The 23,934-nt window shown below is 34.0% G+C and overlaps 2 protein-coding genes across 2 annotated transcripts in view; both read right to left on the bottom strand.

The window, feature by feature from the left end:
- LOC139866647 (trimethyltridecatetraene synthase-like) overlaps positions 1–18,817 on the bottom strand; it is a 169,976-nt gene extending 151,159 nt beyond the window's left edge. Inside the window, exon 1 of the mRNA XM_071854936.1 lies at positions 18,646–18,817. Within this exon, the coding sequence (XP_071711037.1) occupies positions 18,646–18,817 (172 nt within the window). The remainder of the gene's footprint in view (positions 1–18,645) is intronic.
- A 2,112-nt stretch (positions 18,818–20,929) lies between these two features.
- LOC139866111 (probable serine/threonine-protein kinase PBL12) lies at positions 20,930–23,162 on the bottom strand. The gene is made up of 4 exons (XM_071854250.1): positions 22,593–23,162; positions 22,361–22,496; positions 22,112–22,248; positions 20,930–21,691 (listed from the first exon to the last, which is right to left on the bottom strand). The coding sequence occupies exons 1-4, from the start codon at positions 22,968–22,970 to the stop codon at positions 20,936–20,938; spliced, it is 1,407 nt and encodes a 468-aa protein (XP_071710351.1). The 5' UTR covers positions 22,971–23,162; the 3' UTR covers positions 20,930–20,935.
- Between the last annotated feature and the right edge of the window lie 772 nt (positions 23,163–23,934).

Raw genomic sequence — 23,934 nt, 5'->3', positions numbered from 1 at the left:
TTTCGAGTACATCGATGATGAAAGCATAAAATCAAACATATATTCGAATAATACACTTGATTTATTATAAATTGGATTTTTTTATTGAATTGAGACAGAGATTGTAATTAACGATGGTTAAGTTACGGACGAAGGACGTACATCATTGCATATTTGTAATATGAATTAACTGAGTAGTTAAGATTCACACATAATAGCTTAGTACGGGAAGATTTATTATGGTTTAAAAATTTATACATATAAATCTTTCGATTAGAAATGAGTTAATACTTCATAACTCGTTGATACAATATATTTGTTGTTGATTCGTAATAATGTCCACAATGATTCTTGAACTGACAGAGTTTGTGATGTTACAGGTGCTGTTGATTCTGACGATACTGACGGCACTGACTGTGTTGATGATGCTACGGTCCTGTTGATGTTGTTGGTAAAACAATTCTAGCTTGTAAATCATACACCATTTTCGATCAAAGTTTCTACTCTACCATCTCCGTTCACTCATCCGATTTACGGTCAGAATTAAATAATCTCTAAGATTTTGGAGATTACATAACTGCCGCAGAGATATCTCTTCAATGAAGTTTATGAATTAATACTTCATCGTTTGTTGTTGTTGATATTCCTGGATATTTACAGGGCGTATGACGTTGATGTTTGAGATACATATTGTGATGTTGCAGTGTGGGATTTGGATGTTGTTGTTGGTGGTGGTGATGGTACTGTTGGTGTTGCTGATGGGGGTACTGTTTATGCTGTTGGTGCTGCTGCTGGTGTTTGTAACCTTTGCACCATATTCTCCAAAGCCACTACCCGAGCGCGAAGCTCGTTGACTTCTTCTATTACACCGGGGTGATTGTCGGTTCGGACGAGCGGATAAATAAAATCTAGAATTTGGTGTAGTATGTAATCGTGACGAGATACTCTAGAAATAAGAGAGAAAATGGTGTTTCGGATAGGTTCGCCGGTAAGTGCTTCAGGTTCTTCGCCAAGAGGGCAATGTGGTGGATGGAAGGGATCACCTTCTTCTTATCTCCAATGATTAAGGAGGCTACGAACCCATCCCCAATTCATCCAGAATAGATGATGACTAATTGGTTGATCCATTCCGGTCACACTGCTTTCGGAACTTGAGTGAGATTCCATTTCGGAATCCGAGGGACTTGAACTAATGACGAATTCCATTTCGTACGATTGAATAAAGAATTTTTCGATATGAAATGATTTTTCGGCTATCGGGTGGTATTCTAATTATATAGAGCAAAAGGTTTCGTAGATTACGGAGGAATTTACGGAATATGTCAGGCAAAGTTTACAGTAACAGATACGCTAAGATATGAATTAGCAGATACGCTAAGATATGAATTTTGTCTATACACTATTCATGCAATCAATGCAATAAGATGTGTCTAGACTAAGAATGATAAGCAGGTAATTTCCGACAAGAATGATGAGCAAAACTTTTGAAATGCAGACACGGTCGAAGTCCAGACTCACTAATGCATCCTAACGACTATCAGTTAGACACACTAATGCAGACCTGGTTCGCTAAGACCACCGCTCTGATACCAACTGAAATGACCCGTTCATATATATTATAAACGATTCACAATAGTTGATTACATTGCGAGGTATTTGACCTCTATATGATACATTTTACAAACATTGCATTCGTTTTTAAAAGACAAAATTTCTTTACATCGAAAATTGACAGGCATGCATACCATTTCATAATAACCACTATCCAACTATAAATTGATTTAATAATAATCTTGATGAACTCGATGACTCGAATGCAACGTCTTTTGAAATATGTCATGAATGACTCCAAGTAATGTCTCTAATAAGAGATAATGCACAACGGAAGATTTCTTTCATACCTGAGAATAAACATGCTTTCAAGTGTCAACCAAAAGGTTGGTGAGTTCATAGGTTTATCATAAAACAATAAAATTCATCATTTTGATAGACCACAAGATTTAAATGCTGCATGGTACAAATGGGCCCGAATCCTATACCCACCTGTAATGTACATACGGTATATTTTAAATACAGTACACATTTCTCGTGTACGAAATCATCTTTCATAAATCTTAGTAACCGTACACATATCTCGTGCACAAAAATAACATACACATAACCTGTGTATAAAATCATTCTCTCGATACATAACATTCACTTTTCATTGCTTTCATAGCTTGGCTTGGTAACCGACCTTAACATATAATGCGCATAATAATATCCCCAAAATAGAACATCTCGTCTGTATAATAATAATAATATAAACTTCGAAGTACTAAACACCACGCCCACTAGCGGTCTAGTGAACATTTTGGGTGGGGGTGTTAAACCCGGTAGCTACCTTTAGGATTCGCGTCAATTAGGCGTGCACTAATTCTCAAAATTAGTGATGTTCCCTAATTCTTAGGTTACCAAGCAATAATAATCAGGGAAAAAATATTCATATCAATTGTGGCAATTATCACGTCCACATGATTCAATGGTGGCAATTATCACATCCACATAATTCATTCAAGGAATGTTTTGCTTGTGTCTATCTCGTCAAACATTTATAAGAGCATTTCATGTATTCGCAGTTCAAAATGTATTTCAAAAGCATTTAATAAAGCAGTTGTAAAAGTAGCGCATGTATTCTCAGTCCCAAAAATGTAAAGAGTAAAAGGGAGCAATGAACTCACACATATAAATATTGTAAAACAGTTAATAAAGCATTTGCATGTATTCTCAGCCCAAAAATGTAATGAGTAGAAAGGGAGCAAATGAACTCACAATATTGTATTTTGTAGTAAAAATACATATGACGACATTGAACAATGCAGGGTTGGCCTCAGATTCACGAACCTATTCCAAGTATTTATATTAACACATATAATAATATTCAAATAAATATATATTTTGATGATAGTAATATACTTGTGATATTAAATTTAATATTAGTAATTACTTAAATATATTTATTTTATATATTTTCTATAAAATTATCATAATAATCTATTATATTCTTTATTAAAATATTTTGGATAAGTACTTAGTATCAATATTTTTAAATACTCATAATTTTTAATATGATAACATTTTTAATAAATTCGAGTTATATTAAAACGTAAATGAATGAAAAGTATTTTATTAGTAAAAGTAATATACTTATTATATATACTTTTATATATCTAAAGATTGTATCTATCTTATGATATCTATCTTTTTAGTTTAAGATCATAAAAATATAGTTATATTTTATATACAAAATACATTTAAAACTCAAGTTATAGTTTAATAATAATAATAATATTAATGATATTAGTAGTAAAATAATAATAACAATAATAATAATAATATAGTTGTAATAATAATAATAATAATAATAATAATAATAATAATAATAATAATAATAATAATAATAATAATAATAATAATAATAATAAAGATAATAATAAAAATGATAGGAATATTAAGTATACTACCTTAAGAAAATAGCTAAAAATATAGTGTCGCAGCCCGAGCTCGAACCCGAGACCTCTCGCTTAATGAAAATACCCATAACCATACTCAATCACCTCCATAGCTATAACCCATAATTTCCTTAATCCTATCCTACTCGAAAAACAATTTCGAAATCACTCGGACAGCACTCCGTCGTAATATTTTATGTATACTAATAATATCTTGAAATAATACGGAGTAAATATATATATGTAAATCGATTGAGAGAGTTTAGAGAAAAATATTTTCAAGTTTCTATGAAATAATGAAACCTATTGAATTCTATTTATAATAGATTTTTGAATTATTAAAGTGAATTATTAAAGTATGAATTATTAAAGTGAATTATTAAAGTATGAATTATTAAAGTGAATTATTAAAGTATGAATTATTAAAGTGAATTATTAAAGTATGAATTATTAAAGTGAATTATTAAAGTATGAATTATTAAAGTGAATTATTAAAGTTAAAGTAAAGTAAAAATAAAGTAAAGGTAAAGTTTAAGTATAGTAAAAGTATAAAACTATGTACGTATAATACGCGTATAAATATATATAATATTAATTTAAATCGTTATATATATTTAATAAAATAAAATATAAATATCGTTATCTTTATCATACTAGTTAAGTAATGAGTTGTCAAAAGTGGTTCTAGATATTTATAAAAATTATATACGTTTTAATAATAAAGTTCTTTTTAAACTGAAAACGTTTTTGTACGTTTGAAACTAAATAGATCAATCGAGTCTTTATGAGATTCAATCTTCCACTATCCTTTGTCTAGTTCTCAATGATTGACAATTTATTCTTATTTATAAATCACTTTACCATTTTCCGAATATTGTTAAAACAGAAAGATTTCTCAAATCAACGTGAGCCTTTCAACAGAGACTTGTAATCATAATTCAATATATCTGATAATTCAATCATTTGATCTTATCTTCTAATTCCATTGATAAATATTTTGAAACAGATACAATCATATAAAGTATTTAATCTAATATTTTGTTTACGTTTCAAGTTATAATATATATACACATATACATATATAATCATATTCGTTTAATGGTTCGTGAATTGTTGGAACATGGTCGAGGTTGAATGAATGTATGAACGTAGTTTAAAATTCTTGCAATTTAACTTAACAAATATTGCTTATCGTGTCGGAAACATATAAAGATTAAAGTTTAAATTTGGTTGGAAATTTCCGGGTTGTCACAGCTAAGAGCTGATCATTGGAGTGTATATACCAATAGTACATACATCTAAAAGTTGTGTATTGTACGAGTACGAATACGGGTGCATACGAGTAGAATTGTTGATGAAACTGAACGAGGATGTAATTGTAAGCATTTTTGTTAAGTAGAAGTATTTTGATAAGTGTATTGAAGTGTTTCAAAAGTGTATAAATACATATTAAAACACTACATGTATATACATTTTAACTGAGTCGTTAAGTCATCGTTAGTCGTTACATGTAAGTGTTGTTTTGAAACCTTTAGGTTAACGATCTTGTTAAATGTTGTTAACCCAATGTTTATAATATCAAATGAGATTTTAAATTATTATATTATCATGATATTATCATGTATGAATATCTCTTAATATGATATATATACATTAAATGTCTTTACAACGATAATCGTTACATATATGTCTCGTTTAAAAATCATTAAGTTAGTAGTCGTGTTTTTACATATGTAGTTCATTGTTAATATACTTAATGATATGTTTACTTATCATAGTTTCATGTTAACTATATATATATCCATATATATGTAATCATATAGTTTTTACAAGTTTTAACGTTCGTGAATCACCGGTCAACTTGGGTGGTCAATTGTCTATATGAAACATATTTCAATTAATCAAGTCTTAACAAGTTTGATTGCTTAACATGTTGGAAACATTTAATCATGTAAATATCAATCTCAATTAATATATATAAACATGGAAAAGTTCGGGTCACTACAGTACCTACCCGTTAAATAAATTTCGTCCCGAAATTTTAAGCTGTTGAAGGTGTTGACGAATCTTCTGGAAGTAGATGCGGGTACTTCTTCTTCATCTGATCTTCATGCTCCCAGGTGAACTCGAGTCCTCTACGAGCATTCCATCGAACCTTAACAATTGGTATCTTGTTTTGCTCAAGTCTTTTAACCTCACGATCCATTATTTCGACGGGTTCTTCGATGAATTGAAGTTTTTCGTTGATTTGGATTTCATCTAACGGAATATTGAGATCTTCTTTAGCAAAACATTTCTTCAAGTTCGAGACGTGGAAAGTGTTATGTACAGCCGCGAGTTGTTGAGGTAACTCAAGTCGGTAAGCTACTGGTCCGACACGATCAATAATCTTGAATGGTCCAATATACCTTGGATTTAATTTCCCTCGTTTACCAAATCGAACAACTCCTTTCCAAGGTGCAACTTTGAGCATGACCATCTCTCCAATTTCAAATTCTATATCTTTTCTTTTAATGTCAGCGTAGCTCTTTTGTCGACTTTGGGCGGTTTTCAACCGTTGTTGAATTTGGATGATCTTCTCCGTAGTTTCTTGTATAATCTCCGGACCCGTAATCTGTCTATCCCCCACTTCACTCCAACAAATCGGAGACCTGCACTTTCTACCATAAAGTGCTTCAAACAGCGCCATCTCAATGCTTGAATGGTAGCTGTTGTTGTAGGAAAATTCTGCTAATGGTAGATGTCGATCCCAACTGTTTCCGAAATCAATAACACATGCTCGTAGCATGTCTTCAAGCATTTGTATCGTCCTTTCGCTCTGCCCATCAGTTTGTGGATGATAGGCAGTACTCATGTCTAGACGAGTTCCTAATGCTTGCTGTAATGTCTGCCAGAATCTTGAAATAAATCTGCCATCCCTATCAGAGATAATAGAGATTGGTATTCCATGTCTGGAGACGACTTCCTTCAAATACAGTCGTGCTAACTTCTCCATATTGTCATCTTCTCTTATTGGCAGGAAGTGTGCTGATTTGGTGAGACGATCAACTATTACCCAAATAGTATCAAAACCACTTGCAGTCCTTGGCAATTTAGTGATGGAATCCATGGTAATGTTTTCCCATTTCCATTCCGGGATTTCGGGTTGTTGAAGTAGACCTGATGGTTTCTGATGCTCAGCTTTGACCTTAGAACACGTCAAACATTCTCCTACGTATTTAGCAACATCGGCTTTCATACCCGGCCACCAAAAATGTTTCTTGAGATCCTTGTACATCTTCCCCGTTCCAGGATGTATTGAGTATCTGGTTTTATGAGCTTCTCTAAGTACCATTTCTCTCATATCTCCAAATTTTGGTACCCAAATCCTTTCAGCCCTATACCGGGTTCCGTCTTCCCGAATATTAAGATGCTTCTCCGATCCTTTGGGTATTTCATCCTTTAAATTTCCCTCTTTTAAAACTCCTTGTTGCGCCTCCTTTATTTGATTAGTAAGGTTATTATGAATCATTATATTCATAGATTTTACTCGAATGGGTTCTCTGTCCTTCCTGCTCAAGGCATCGGCTACCACATTTGCCTTCCCCGGGTGGTAACGAATCTCAAAGTCGTAATCATTCAACAATTCAATCCACCTACGCTGCCTCATATTCAGTTGTTTCTGATTAAATATGTGTTGAAGACTTTTGTGGTCGGTATATATAATACTTTTGACCCCATATAAGTAGTGCCTCCAAGTCTTTAATGCAAAAACAACCGCGCCTAATTCCAAATCATGCATCGTATAATTTTGTTCGTGAATCTTCAATTGTTTAGACGCATAAGCAATCACCTTCATTCGTTGCATTAATACACAACCGAGACCTTGCTTTGATGCGTCACAATAAATCACAAAATCATCATTCCCTTCAGGCAATGACAATATAGGTGCCGTAGTTAGCTTTTTCTTCAATAACTGAAACGCTTTCTCTTGTTCACCATTCCATTCAAATTTCTTCCCTTTATGCGTTAATGCAGTCAAGGGTTTTGCTATTCTGGAAAAGTCTTGGATGAACCTTCTGTAGTTACCAGCTAGTCCTAAAAACTGGCGTATGTGTTTCGGAGTTTTCGGGGTATCCCACTTTTCAACAGTTTCTATCTTTACCGGATCTACCTTAATACCTTCTTTGTTCACTATGTGACCGAGAAATTGAACTTCTTCCAACCAAAATGCACACTTTGAAAACTTAGCATACAATTTTCCCTTCCTCAATACTTCTAACACCTTTCTCAAATGTTCACCGTGTTCTTGGTCATTCTTTGAGTAAATAAGTATGTCATCAATGAAAACAATGACAAACTTGTCAAGGTATGGTCCACACACTCGGTTCATAAGGTCCATGAACACAGCTGGTGCATTAGTTAAACCAAACGGCATGACCATAAACTCGTAATGACCGTAACGTGTTCTGAAAGCAGTCTTTGGAATATCATCTTCTTTCACCCGCATTTGATGATACCCGGAACGTAAGTCAATCTTTGAATAAACAGACGAGCCTTGTAGTTGATCAAATAAGTCGTCGATTCTCGGTAGTGGGTAGCGGTTCTTGATGGTAAGTTTGTTCAACTCTCGGTAGTCGATACACAACCTGAATGTACCATCTTTCTTCTTGACAAACAAAACAGGAGCTCCCCACGGTGATGTGCTTGGTCTAATGAAACCACGCTCTAAAAGTTCTTGTAATTGGCTTTGTAGTTCTTTCATCTCGCTGGGTGCGAGTATGTAAGGAGCACGAGCTATTGGTGCAGCTCCTGGTACAAGATCTATTTGAAATTCAACGGATCGATGTAGGGGTAATCCCGGTAATTCTTTCGGAAATACATCGGGAAATTCTTTTGCAATGGGAACATCATTGATGCTCTTTTCTTCAGTTTGTACTTTCTCGACGTGTGCTAGAACAGCATAGCAACCTTTTCTTATTAGTTTTTGTGCCTTTAAATTACTAATAAGATGTAGCTTCGTGTTGCCCTTTTCTCCGTACACCATTAAGGGTTTTCCTTTTTCTCGTATAATGCGAATTGCATTTTTGTAACAAACGATCTCTGCTTTCACTTCTTTCAACCAGTCCATACCGATTATCACATCAAAACTCCCTAACTCTACTGGTATCAAATCAATCTTAAATGTTTCGCTAACCAGTTTAATTTCTCGATTCCGACATATATTATCTGCTGAAATTAATTTACCATTTGCTAATTCGAGTAAAAATTTACTATCCAAAGGCATCAATGGACAACTTAATTTAGCACAAAAATCTCTACTCATATAGCTTCTATCCGCACCCGAATCAAATAAAACGTAAGCAGATTTATTGTCAATAAGAAACGTACCCGTAACAAACTCCGGGTCTTCCTGTGCCTCTGCCGCATTAATATTGAAAACTCTTCCGCGGCCTTGTCCATTCGTGTTCTCCTGGTTCGGGCAATTTCTAATAATGTGGCCCGGTTTTCCACATTTATAACAAACTACATTGGCATAACTTGCTCCGACACTACTTGCTCCGCCATTACTCGTTCCGACACCATTTGTTCCTTTCGTTCTATTAACCCCTGGTCCATAGACCTCACACTTCGCCGCGCTATGACCATTTCTTTTACACTTGTTGCAAAATTTGGTGCAGAACCCCGAGTGATTCTTTTCACACCTTTGGCATAGCTGCTTCTGATTGTTGTTGTTGTTGTGGTTATTATTGTTATTAGGATGATTGTTGTAGTTGCTGTTGTTGTTGTTGTTGGGCCGTTTGTTGTAGTTGCGATTGATGTTGCGATTGTTGGGATAATTGTTGCGATTATTGTTGTAATTGCTGTTGTTGTTGTATTGGTGATTCTTATCACCGTTTTCCTCCCACTTTCTTTTGACTTGTTTTACATTGGCCTCTTCAGCAGTCTGTTCTTTAATTCTTTCTTCAATCTGGTTCACTAGTTTGTGAGCCATTCTACATGCCTGTTGTATGGAGGAGGGCTCGTGTGAACTTATATCTTCTTGGATTCTTTCCGGTAATCCTTTCACAAACGCGTCGATCTTCTCTTCCTCATCTTCGAATGCTCCCGGACACAATAGGCACAATTATGTGAATCATCTTTCGTACGTGGTAATATCAAATCCTTGGGTTCGTAGCCCTCTAAGTTCTGTCTTGAGCTTATTGACCTCGGTTCTGGGACGGTACTTCTCGTTCATCAAGTGCTTGAATGCTGATCACGGTAGTGCGTACACATCGTCTTGTCCCACTTGCTCTAGATAGGTATTCCACCATGTTAACGCAGAACCTGTGAAGGTATGCGTAGCGTACTTCACTTTGTCCTCTTCAGTACACTTACTTATGGCAAACACCGATTCGACCTTCTTGGTCCACCGTTTCAATCCGATCGGTCCTTCGGTTCCATCAAATTCCAAAGGTTTGCAGGCAGTGAATTCTTTGTAGGTGCATCCTACACGATTTCCTGTACTGCTAGATCCAAGGTTATTATTGGTATGTAGCGCAGCCTGTACTGCGGCTATGTTTGAAGCTAGAAAAGTACGGAATTCCTCTTCATTCATATTCACGGTGTGTCGAGTAGTCGGTGCCATTTCCTTCAAAATAGTCAAATGGAACAAGTTAATCATACAGAATATTAAGAGTAGTTAATAGTATTTCGTAGCATAATATGAACTCATTTATAAAAGCTTTTTCTTCATATTAGCGTTTTATAAGTTTAAATTCGGGTAGTACCTACCTGTTAAGTTCATACTTAGTAGCTAATATACAATTCAACTACTACAATTCTATATGAAAAACTGATTATAATAATATTTCGCTTTCAAACTTTTATACAATATTTTACAAACTTACAATACCGCTTATTTTACATAAAGCATGAAATATAGCACACAATAACTTTGATACAAGATGGTTGTGAAGATAATTCTAGCTAGTACACAAGTCGTTCAGCAAAGACAATAAAGACACGTAATTCATACGTCCAGAAACAAGTCATGCATTCTGGTTTTACTAGGATTACTTCCCATCCTTGGTCTTGTGGAACATAACCGTTATGGCCGTTGATAAGACAGCGTGTTGTAACGTCGTCAAAGGGACGAGGGTTACGTAATGTCCAACAGTCCCGTAACAATCTAAAAACCTCATTTCTTACCCCAATTACCGACTCCGTCACTTGTGGGAACGTTTTGTTTAATAGTTGTAGCCCGATGTTCTTGTTCTCACTTTGGTGAGAAGTGAACATTACTAATCCGTAAGCATAACATGCTTCTTTATGTTGCATGTTAGCCACTTTTTCTAAATCACGAAGTCCAATATTCGGATATTTTGAGTCAAAATAATTTCTTAACCCATTGCGTAAAATAGCATTTGGGTTCCCCGCAATATATGCGTCAAAGTAAACACATCGTAACTTATGGATTTCCCAATGTGATATCCCCCATCTTTCGAACGAAAGCCTTTTATAAACTAAGGCATTCTTGGAACGTTCTTCGAATGTCTTACAAACTGATCTCACCTTAAATAGTTGTGCTGAAGAATTCTGACCGACTCTAGACAAGATTTCATCAATCATGTCTCCGGGTAGGTCTCTTAAAATATTGGGTTGTCTATCCATTTTGTGTTTTTATACTGTAAAATAGACAAGAATTAGATTCATAAAAAAATACTTATTAATACAAGCAATTTTTACATATATCATAAAGCATAAGCCCACTATATTACATATATTACACCACACGAATACAACTATCTTATTCTGACTCGCTTGTTTCTTCTTCTTCGGTTTTGGTTCATTTTGCCAAGTTTCTAGGGATATATGATGTTCCCCTAATACGAGCCGTCGTTTTCCACATTGGTTTAGAAAAACCTGGTGGTTTAGAGGTTCCCGGGTCATTGTTACAACTTAAGGACTTCGGGGGTTGACGATACATATAAAGTTCATCGGGGTTGAAATTAGATTTCTCTATTTTTATGCCCTTTCCCTTATTATTTTCTTTTGCCTTTTTAAATTCAGTTGGGGTAATTTCTATAACATCATCGGAATTCTCGTCGGAATCCGATTCATCAGAGAATTGGTAATCCTCCCAATATTTTGCTTCCTTGGCGGAAACACCATTGACCATAATTAACCTTGGTCGGTTGGTTGAGGATTTTCTTTTACTTAACCGTTTTATTATTTCCCCCACCGGTTCTATTTCTTCATCCGGTTCCGATTCTTCTTCCGGTTCCGATTCTTCTTCCGGTTCCGACTCTTCTTCCGGTTCCTCTTCGGGAACTTGTGAATCAGTCCACGAATCATTCCAATTTACATTTGACTCTTCATTTATTAGGTGAGTCAATGGGACTTGCTCTAGAGGTAGACATCTATCACATAATATCAAACGCGTTAAGAGATTAATATATCACATAATATTCACATGTTAAAAATATATAGTTTCCAACAAAATTTGTTAAGCAATCATTTTTCAAGTAAACACGGTCAAAGTCCAGACTCACTAATGCATCCTAACAAACTCGATAAGACACACTAATGCAAAATTCTGGTTCTCTAAGACCAACACTCGGATACCAACTGAAATGTCCCGTTCTTATTGATTAAAAACGTTCCATATTAATTGATTTCGTTGCGAGGTTTTGACCTCTATATGAGACGTTTTTCAATGACTGCATTCATTTTTAAATCAAACCATAACCTTTATTTCATAGATAAAGGTTTTAAAAAGCTTTACGTAGATTATCAAATAATGATAATCTAAAATATCCTATTTACACACGACCATTACATAATGGTTTACAATACAAATATGTTACAACAAAATAAGTTTCTTGAATGCAGTTTTTACACAATATCATACAAGCATGGACTCCAAATCTCGTCCTTATTTAAGTATGCGACAGCGGAAGCTCTTAATAATCACCTGAGAATAAACATGCTTAAAACGTCAACAAAAATGTTGGTGAGTTATAGGTTTAACCTATATATATCAAATCATAATAATAGACCACAAGATTTCATATTTCAATACACATCCCATACATAGAGATAAAATTCATTCATATGGTGAACACCTGGTAACCGACATTAACAAGATGCATATATAAGAATATCCCCATCATTCCGGGACACCCTTCGGATATGATATAAATTTCGAAGTACTAAAGCATCCGGTACTTTGGATGGGGTTTGTTAGGCCCAATAGATCTATCTTTAGGATTCGCGTCAATTAGGGTGTCTGTTCCCTAATTCTTAGATTACCAGACTTAATAAAAAGGGCATATTCGATTTCGATAATTCTACCATAGAATGTAGTTTCACGTACTTGTGTCTATTTTGTAAATCATTTATAAAACCTGCATGTATTCTCATCCCAAAAATATTAGATTTTAAAAGTGGGACTATAACTCACTTTCACAAATTTTTACTTCGTCGGGAAGTAAGACTTGGCCACTGGTTGATTCACGAACCTATAACAATATATACATATATATCAAAGTATGTTCAAAATATATTTATAACACTTTTAATATATTTTGATGTTTTAAGTTTATTAAGTCAGCTGTCCTCGTTAGTAACCTACAACTAGTTGTCCACAGTTAGATGTACAGAAATAAATCGATAAATATTATCTTGAATCAATCCACGATCCAGTGTATACGTATCTCAGTATTGATCACAACTCAAACTATATATATTTTGGAATCAACCTCAACCCTGTATAGCTAACTCCAACATTCACATATAGAGTGTCTATGGTTGTTCCGAAATATATATAGATGTGTCGACATGATAGGTCGGAACATTGTATACGTGTCTATGGTATCTCAAGATTACATAATATACAATACAAGTTGATTAAGTTATGGTTGGAATAGATTTGTTACCAATTTTCACGTAGCTAAAATGAGAAAAATTATCCAATCTTGTTTTACCCATAACTTCTTCATTTTAAATCCGTTTTGAGTGAATCAAATTGCTATGGTTTCATATTGAACTCTATTTTATGAATCTAAACAGAAAAATTATAGGTTTATTGTCGAAAAAATAAGTTACAAGTCGTTTTTGTAAATGTAGTCATTTCAGTCGAAAGAACGACGTCTAGATGACCATTTTAGAAAACATACTTCCACTTTGAGTTTAACCATAATTTTTGGATATAGTTTCATGTTCATAATAAAAATCATTTTCTCAGAATAACAACTTTTAAATCAAAGTTTATCATAGTTTTTAATTAACTAACCCAAAACAGCCCGCGGTGTTACTACGACGGCGTAAATCCGGTTTTACGGTGTTTTTCTTGTTTCCAGGTTTTAAATCATTAAGTTAGCATATCATATAGATATAGAACATGTGTTTAGTTGATTTTAAAAGTCAAGTTAGAAGGATTAACTTTTGTTTGCGAACAAGTTTAGAATTAACTAAACTATGTTCTAGTGATTACAAGTTTAAACCTTCGAATATGATAGCTTTATATGTATGAATTGAATGATGTTATGAACATCATTACTACCTTAAGTTCCTTGGATAAACCTACTGGAAAAGAGAAAAAGGGATCTAGCTTCAACGGATCCTTGGATGGCTCGAAGTTCTTGAAGCAGAATCATGACACGAAAACAAGTTCAAGTAAGATCATCACTTGAAATAAGATTGTTATAGTTATAGAAATTGAACCAAAGTTTGAATATGATTATTACCTTGTATTAGAATGTTAACCTACTGTAAGAAACAAAGATTTCTTGAGGTTGGATGATCACTTTACAAGTTTGGAATTGAGCTAGCAAACTTGAAAGTATTCTTGATTTTATGTAACTAGAACTTGTAGAATATATGAAGAACACTTAGAACTTGAAGATAGAACTTGAGAGAGATCAATTAGATGAAGAAAATTGAAGAATGAAAGTGTTTGTAGGTGTTTTTGGTCGTTGGTGTATGGATTAGATATAAAGGATATGTAATTTTGTTTTCATGTAAATAAGTCATGAATGATTACTCATATTTTTGTAATTTTATGAGATATTTCATGCTAGTTGCCAAATGATGGTTCCCACATGTGTTAGGTGACTCACATGGGCTGATAAGAGCTGATCATTGGAGTGTATATACCAATAGTACATACATCTAAAAGCTGTGTATTGTACGAGTACGAATACGGGTGCATACGAGTAGAATTGTTGATGAAACTGAACGAGGATGTAATTGTAAGCATTTTTGTTAAGTAGAAGTATTTTGATAAGTGTATTGAAGTGTTTCAAAAGTGTATAAATACATATTAAAACACTACATGTATATACATTTTAACTGAGTCGTTAAGTCATCGTTAGTCGTTACATGTAAGTGTTGTTTTGAAACCTTTAGGTTAACGATCTTGTTAAATGTTGTTAACCCAATGTTTATTATATCAAATGAGATTTTAAATTATTATATTATCATGATATTATCATGTATGAATATCTCTTAATATGATATATATACATTAAATGTCTTTACAACGATAATCGTTACATATATGTCTCGTTTAAAAATCATTAAGTTAGTAGTCGTGTTTTTACATATGTAGTTCATTGTTAATATACTTAATGATATGTTTACTTATCATAGTTTCATGTTAACTATATATATATCCATATATATGTAATCATATAGTTTTTACAAGTTTTAACGTTCGTGAATCACCGGTCAACTTGGGTGGTCAATTGTCTATATGAAACATATTTCAATTAATCAAGTCTTAACAAGTTTGATTGCTTAACATGTTGGAAACATTTAATCATGTAAATATCAATCTCAATTAATATATATAAACATGGAAAAGTTCGGGTCACTACAGAATTCAACTTGTATTTACTGTTTCATGAGTTCTACTATGATTATGTTAGGCTAAAAGCCTTGTATGTTTGCTTCAATGTAAGATTTATGGCTTCGGATTGTTCTATACTTTGATGTTATGCTAGTTATACATATGTTTGATTGATTAAATTATCTAGTTCAACCGTAAGAACCATTGTTATGCTTGTTTAGTTCATTACTTCAATTATATAGATTGAAAACCTATTAATGTGAGTTAACTAGGAAAACAATCTATACTTCAATACACCTAGTAATCTAGACGATTAGATGCATAAACTTAAGTGATTTTGTTATGTGTTTAATTCGGTAATTGAATAAGTTCCAAAGCAACATAGTTATGAAATTACCTCAAGTGATTGTTGTAATTTAGGTTTCACGTGAGTTTAACCGGGTTGGATCTAGTTAGTTAATCAATCTAAATCACCATGTTCTTTCAAAAGATCCATAATTGTAATCATCCTTGTATCCTAGTTCAATTATGTAAGTTATGACTTGATTTATGTGAATTTATCAAAGACCATAGCTTATACTTCAACACCTAGTGATCTAGCCACCTATATGTGAGTATAGGATGTTAATTGAACGATATTTAGGATATACAATCATGTAGTTTACTTAGAGTGATCTTAGTAAACTATGTTTTATGTGAATTCAACCACGAAAGAATCTTGTTGATTAAACATAACTCTTAAGTTTATAGAAATTGTGAAATTGATATAAACTACTCTATTGTAACTATTACATAACGGTTTTAATTATAGAAGAACAATCCCTGTCATTTATCAAGCATAGAAGTAAACATCGCATTCTCATTCTTGTTAATTACTATATTTATTTACTGTTTCGTTAAACGAAAATACAACTTCAAACACAAAACCCCCCTTTTAGAATAATTAATCGTGGTAAAATCTTAAAAACAAACTTCTCCCTGTGGATCGAACTGGTCAATTTACTTGCTAGTTACTGCATGATCGGGTTTTAGTTGCCTGTATTATGTGTTAATTATTAAGCATATTGTCTTCATTTTAAAGGTTATGTCTTGACACATCACTAACCATAATTTAACTAACTTATATTGTATTATACATGTCTTAATAGACCATAGACACGTATACAATGTTTTTGACATATCATATCGACGTCATCTATATATATTATTTGGAACAACCATAGACACTATATATGCGGTAATGATCGAGTTAGCTATACAGGGTTGAGGTTGATTCCAAAATAATATATATACTTTGAGTTGTGATCGAGTCTGAGACTTGTATGCACTGGGTCGTGGATTGATTCGAGATAATATATATTGATTTATTTCTGTACTACTAACTGTTGACAATTATTTGTGGACTACAAACGTTGGACTATCAACTTAACAAACTTAAATCGTTAAAACATAATAAAACATATTGTGAATATATTTCGATCATACTTTGATATATACTCCCTCCGTCCCACCACAAGTGTCCACATTTCCATTTTGGGATGTCCCATTTCAAGTGTCCACTTTGTATTTCAACCAATGAGAAGATGTTATTCTGGAGAGAGAAGATTTCTGATTGGTGGAGAATGAAGTTAGTGAGATTTCCTAAAACTGGGTGCAAAAGGTAAGTGGACACTTGTGGTGGGACGGAGGTAGTATGTATATATTTGTTAATAGGTTCGTGAATCGACCAGTGGCCAAGTGTTATTTTCCGACGAAGGGATAATCTGTGAAAGTGAGTTATAGTCCCACTTTTAAAATCTAATATTTTTGGGATGAGAATACATGCAGCTTTATAAATGTTTTACAAAATAGACACAAGTACGCGAAACTACATTCTATGGGTGGATTATTAAACCGAATATTGCCCCTTCAAGTCTGGTAGCCTAAGAATTAGGGAAATGGCCCCTAATTGACGCGAATCCTAAAGATAGATCTATTGGGCCTAACAACCCCCATTCAAGTTATGAATGGCTTTAGTACTTCGATTTATATGGTGATTGCGATTGCCAATTTATGACATACTTGCGAGTATGCGAGGAATATTCTATATGCATTAAAGTTAATGTCGGTTACCAGGTGTTCATCATATGAATGATTTTTATACACTTGCGAGTGTAAGATTATTGAATAAATGAAATCTTGTGGTCTATTATTACGATTTGACAAATATATAGGTTAAACCTATAACTCATCAACATTTTTTTTGACGTTTTAAGCATGTTTATTCTCAGGTGATTATTAAGAGCATCCGCTGTTGCATGCTAAATAAAGACAGGATTGGAGTCTGCATGCTTGTATAATATTGTTTAAAAACTGCATTCGAAGACTTAAGTTGTTGTGTAATATTATTGTAAACCATTATGTAATGGTCGTGTGAAAACGCTATATTTTTTATTATCATTATTTGATAATCTGCGTAATATTTTTAAACCTTTATCGATAAAATAAAGGTTATGGTTTGTTTTTAAAAATCGAATGCAGTCTTTGGAAAAACGTCTCATATAGAGGTCAAAACCTCGCAACGAAATCAATTAATATGAAACGTTTATAATCGATATGAACGGGATATTTCAACATAGGCATGTATATGCAAATTTTAAGTGCAAAAGGCAAACCAAAAGCAAATGCAAACAGAACCGCGCAAATAAATAACAACTGCGCTGATTATGTTAAGATATTGCGGAAGCCCGCATAAAATTTATACTGCGAAAGTGTCTCGCATAAACATTGTGCATCAGTAAAGTATGCGCAAATATTGGATCCGTGAATTCTAAACCTATAAATAGGGAGTTTCGCATCTCATTTTAGGTTGTTGATTCCGTGCAATTGCTTTGGCCTTTGTGATTCACTTGTGACTTTGCCCGAGTGTCAATCATATTCTTGCTAAGGTAATTCAATCAAGACCGGGACATGGTGATTGATCACTTGATGCTAAGTTAAAGACGATCATAAGATACCAAAAACATTATCAACACCACCATCCACCCCTTATTGCATTCAATTCATTGATTAGATTAAGTTCTAATCTAGGATTGATCACAGATCATTACATCTAGTCGGAAAAAAGTCAATTAGAAAATTAAAAGATTAAGATAGTTTTTCACTTTTTCTCAAAGTTTTGATTAGATTTTATCGTCGCATGGGCCGCTTCAAAATTTTACAAATAGTTGAATGAGGTCCATACTTGTTACTTGTACACTTTTTTGGGCCGCGGCAAATCTTATGTACAGTACACACAAACAGTGGTACAGATAATTGAGGCCAATATCTTTTATCCAAGGCGAAGTCCAAAATTACGCAGAACATGTTTCATCCGGTTCGAACCTTCATTGCACATGATGGTGTGCCACCGCCCGCCACGAACCTTAACTCGACTCCCGGTTACTTTAATTTTTTCGATAATTTGACCATCTGACGTCAGCTCTATGTCACCGTTCGTCAACCACCGGTTCGAATCCTCAACTTGGCGGCACAGAGTTGGAACTTGCGGCAACATTGATCGACGGCTGTGATTACAAGGACTGGCTTGTTGTTACGGATCCTCCGATAGGTTACCCGCTCCGATATCAAATCTGTAATAGCTTCCGCTTAGGCAGGTATGAAGACAAAAATTTCTGATAAAATAAACTTCAAAATTAACGGTTAAAAGAAATTGACATGAAGTGATAATTAGAATAATGTAAAAATTAGGCTATCTTATATTATCACCTAAACTGATTGGACTTGTTCTTTAATCTTCTTCTTATTTTATTTTTTTTCATGACGTGTCGTCACTGTAGTTGTAGTAGATACTAAATATGCAGTTTCCTGTCATAATCAAAATGAAGCTGATTAATAAATTCAACTGAAGTTGTTAACCTTTGATTATCTCTCGTGCTTATTAGGTAGTGGGTCGCGTGTATATTATTATGCATTTTACGCTATCTTACTAGAATAAACAGTTATTGATCAATGATCGAGTTATACGTCCTGTTTTCTTTTTCTTTATTTATTTATTTATTATTATTTTTATTTCTTTATCTCTAATACGGAGTATATGACTATGACATGATACTTGTAATATTCTGTTCTTAATTGTTTAATTTATCAGAAACTGCATGTATATTTCATGTTTATATTTTTTAAGACAACGTTTTATAACTTTAAGCCCTTTGAATTTTGACTCTGGCTTCCAACTTGTTTGATAAGAGCCACAAAAACTTTAACATAGGGAACTTAAGTACAATGGAATTTGAATTAATCAAATTTACTTAATCATGTTATGTGAAGAATTCAATGCTAAAATTTCAATTCCTAAGCTTCACCCACCCACCCACCCACTATATCATATGATTATTATTATCATATTTGATATTTGATATATTAATATGATGATGTCTTACTTAGCCATGTCCCCTATAAGGTTATAAACTAAGGTTTAATTGATGTGTCTTACTTAGCCATTTTTGTAGTTTTGATAGATAATCAAGTAGTTGTCTGTATGTTTAAATTGTCCCAAAAATCTGTATGCGTATTTTTTAATTTTGAAATTGAACTGCTTTTGTTTGGAAAGCATTGAATGTGTTATTTCAAAGTCTATCCTTCCAAATTTGATAACTTTTTTAAAAAGGTCTTCACTTTTGAAGTTCTGGTACATGATTTCAGTTCCCATTATAGAAAATGCACTAAAGTTAAATGAAACCATGACTCAAACAAATACTTGAATCAAATAAAGTAGGTCTCACTTGACCTTAACAAAAAAATTGGTTTGAAAAGTATGATAATCAATGGACTTAAATAATTCTCAGTTTTTGTATCTCATTTTTACTAAGTTTCATTACAGCAGTTTGGGATCACTCAGGGGAACTAAACCACTCACGCGTTCATCTCCCGCAGTTGCATAACCCGCCCCCAACTGCTGCTCAAGCCCAATCCGAGGGCATGGGCGGTAAAACCCATCTCCCCGACTGCCCACAACGCGATGTGTGAAAGGCACCCTTAGGTGGAATTCAAGGGTTAAGAGCAACCTTGTGTGCAATGTTGCACCTCACAGGAGTCGAACTCCTGACCTCTCGCTAAGAGAGTCAGACCACTACCACACGAACTACAACACAAGGTTTATTCTGTGATTTATTGATGCGTTGTTAGAGCACTCTTAACGGTACCGTCCTTGGTACCGTCTTTGCATCCGTCTATAAAGACTCCAATATTATCAACCCGTCATGGGTTAGTGTTTGGAAGACCCGTGCTTCACTTTTTCATGGTATGATAAAATGGATCACGGATGTATGTATTAAATTTTTGTACATTTTTCCTTACTACTTGTACCCGTAAATAATTAATTAATTTAGTGGGTGTGAGGAAGAGTTTGATGGGTACGTCATGGTTGTTAGCATTTAGTCTTTGGTTAGTGATAGATGCTGATGTGACGCTAATGTGGCAGTCAGTAATCCCATGACGGACCGTCATGGATAAGAGTGGTCTTGGTCATTACAACTCTTTATTTGAATACGAATTGCTGCACATACAAGTAGATATTGGTACCAAAAATAAACCAAATAAACCTCTTCTTCTTCTTTATAGAAGGGTAATAATGAAACAAGAACATACTTAATAAAAACTACCCTAATTAAAATCAACATTTGAACAACTTTACGTCACCATTTTCTTTGGGATGTTGGGGCAGCAACGGAGAATTAGTTCCCTTCTTAAAGTTTTTATACAAAGCAGTATCAGAATATACTGCTCGAGATCTCATTGATCGTACCTTATGCTTACGCCTATGACCCTTTCGTTCAGGTTCACGTATCTGGTTATTTTCTTTCTTTTCGATCACCACTTTCATCACTGGGCCATCACTGTCACTACTAATATTGCTGTTATCTTGTTCTTTATTCTCTACGCTGTTCTTTTGTCCCTCTTTTGGAGCAATATACACAAAGGGACCAATTGGGAAATCATCTAATTCGAGTATATGTTCTAAAGTCTTGACCACTTCACTCATGTTTGGTCTGCATTTTGGGTGGTGGCTTAAGCACCGGCTAGCCAATGTCGCTGCTCTTTTAGCTGCAAGTAGTGGATAATAACTGTCTAGTTTTGGGTCCAATATTCGGTCAAGATTGTTTGGATCTTTCAAAAGTGGTCTAGCCCACTCTACTAGGCATTGCTCTCTGTTTGGCCGTTTCTTGTCAATCGATCTTTTTCCTGTTAATAACTCTAGTAAAACCACCCCGAAACTGTAGACATCACTCATGGTTGTCAGATGACCTGTCATGATGTACTCCGGTGCTGCGTATCCATGTGTTCCCATCACACGTGTACTCACATGTGTCTCATCTCCTTCCGGACCATCTTTTGCTAGCCCAAAATCCGATAGCTTGGCTGTATAATCCTATTCATGAAAACATAACATATAGTAAACATACTCAGACTTGCACCATATAACATACCTTGAGGGTGTTTGGGATTCCTTTTAGAAATGCGTATCTACTTATTGTTTATTTAAGTATTCTATGTTATATAAATCCTTAAAACTAAGTTTGTAAACAATTAAGCAAATAAAATGGGTAAACATACAAGGTTTTCACTGTGCAGGCCATTCGAGGAATGTGAGTGTTTTTACTGGCTGTATGCGGTCTAACTGGGTTATCAAATGACTATGTGTGACCCTTTTCCTAGTGAGGTTTGAACCCGAGACTTCTTGCAAAGATAGATCAGGACCTCAACCACTAGGCTTAAGCATAGGTACGCTTTAAAAATAAGCAATTTCAAACACGCCCGGATATAAATATAAATCAAATAAGAGCATTACCGATGCTAGTAATATATTTGAGGTTTTGAAGTCGCGATAAATGACGGGTTTTTCCTCCCCATGAAGAAAGGCCAGTCCTTTTGCAGCACCAAGTGCTATTTTGATCCGGGTCAGCCATGGCAAAGAAATCGAATACCCTGAATCCATAAAATCAAAAATTCTTGATTAGTCTTTTGTTAGACCAATGATATGATATATTGTATTTGTATAATGTATAATAAAGAAATAAAGATCAGTAAGAAAAATTACTTCTAAATAGTTGACTTTCCAAATTGCCCCTTGCCATGTATTCATAAACAAGAAGCCTATTTCTGTCTTCACAGCAGTAACCAATCAACTTCACAAGGTGTGGATGCCTCAACTGTCCCAAAAATGTCACTTCAGCCTATTATAATGACAAAAATAACCCATTGTTAAATAAAATTTTCCAGTAATAGTTATCAGAATATAAAAGCTAGTAAAATTGTAAAGTATACTATACCAGCCATTCATTGTGACCTTGACCACCATCCAAGTCTAATAGCTTGACCGCAACTGGTTGAGCCTCTAACCCGGGCCTCATTTTATCGTCTATGAATCCTTTATGAACCGGTCCAAACCCACCTTCACCGAGAAAATTGCTAGAGTCGAAATCATGAGTGATTTTAGTAAGTTGGGCCAAAGTGAACTCATGAAGGTCCCAACCAATAGAATGTGAAAGCCCGTTGATTTGTGATAACGATGAATCGACATCGGATAATGATAACCTTTGTGACAAACCAGTTTTGGTAACATTCATTTGAGGATCAATGTTCTGTTTGCTGTTTGTGAAGCAACCAAACATTATGGTTTTCCATGTGTTGGTGTTTTTTGGAGCCATTTGATGTGTTAGTAAAATGGTGTTGATTTGTGTGTATAAGTAGGTGTAGAGTAGTTCATATGAGGGGTTAACCTGGTCAGTTTTTAGGGTGAACCAACCAAATGATTTTGAAAATATAAGAGGATAGAAGTTGGTGGCAAAAGTTTTTTGGTTAAGAAGAAGATTCTTAGCACAAAATTGTCAAAAGGCTAACTACCACTTATTAGCATTGCAGGCATAACACCTGGGTTGATTTTTTTTTATTTACACACACATGGAAATAATATTGGAATATTTAAACATATTGTCTTGAAGTTGGTGGCTAACTAATGGTTGTTTGATATTTTTATAAAAAATCTCATATTTAAACCTCACTGTATCAAGTAATTTGGTAATTTAGGGAGGTAAGTTAAAAAGAAAAGAGTTTGAAGATAACGGGATAACCCGGTTATACACCAAATAAAAATACTTTTTCCTAAAAAATTACTGTATTCGTTTATTGGTGTCCCGGAGAGGATACAATCAGTGACGATTTCAGGATCAGAATTTAATGGGGTTTCAAATTTTTGTCCGGTGATAATTATATTTAAATGCTAATTTAGTGGTTGTTTACCTTAAAAAAACTACAAATTCGAAAAATATACGTGGTTCGAGTAGTAAAATGTATTGGTGTCCTATTCAATTTAAAAAAATAATTATAAACTCGAAAAATATATGGGGCTTGCAGTTAAATTTAGTGGTGTTTTACACAATTTAAAAAGTAATTTCTACATAAAAATTTAAAATCGGTACTGTCCCGTGACCCCACGAGCTTTTAAGCTAAACTCGCCACACTCCCTGTAGCACACAAGTATAAGCTTTTATGCTTATGGTCTAGAAGGATGTTAAAGTTAAAGACTTGAAGTAGTCTGCTTTTGCTTTTAAAATATATATTTTCTGCCAAACTCAACCATTTGTTTTTCTTCTTATTTATAACACTTCTAAG

This window comes from Rutidosis leptorrhynchoides, chromosome 9 (assembly GCF_046630445.1).
Source record: "Rutidosis leptorrhynchoides isolate AG116_Rl617_1_P2 chromosome 9, CSIRO_AGI_Rlap_v1, whole genome shotgun sequence".
Lineage (NCBI taxonomy): Eukaryota > Viridiplantae > Streptophyta > Magnoliopsida > Asterales > Asteraceae > Rutidosis > Rutidosis leptorrhynchoides.
This window is presented reverse-complemented; position numbering and strand designations above follow the sequence as displayed.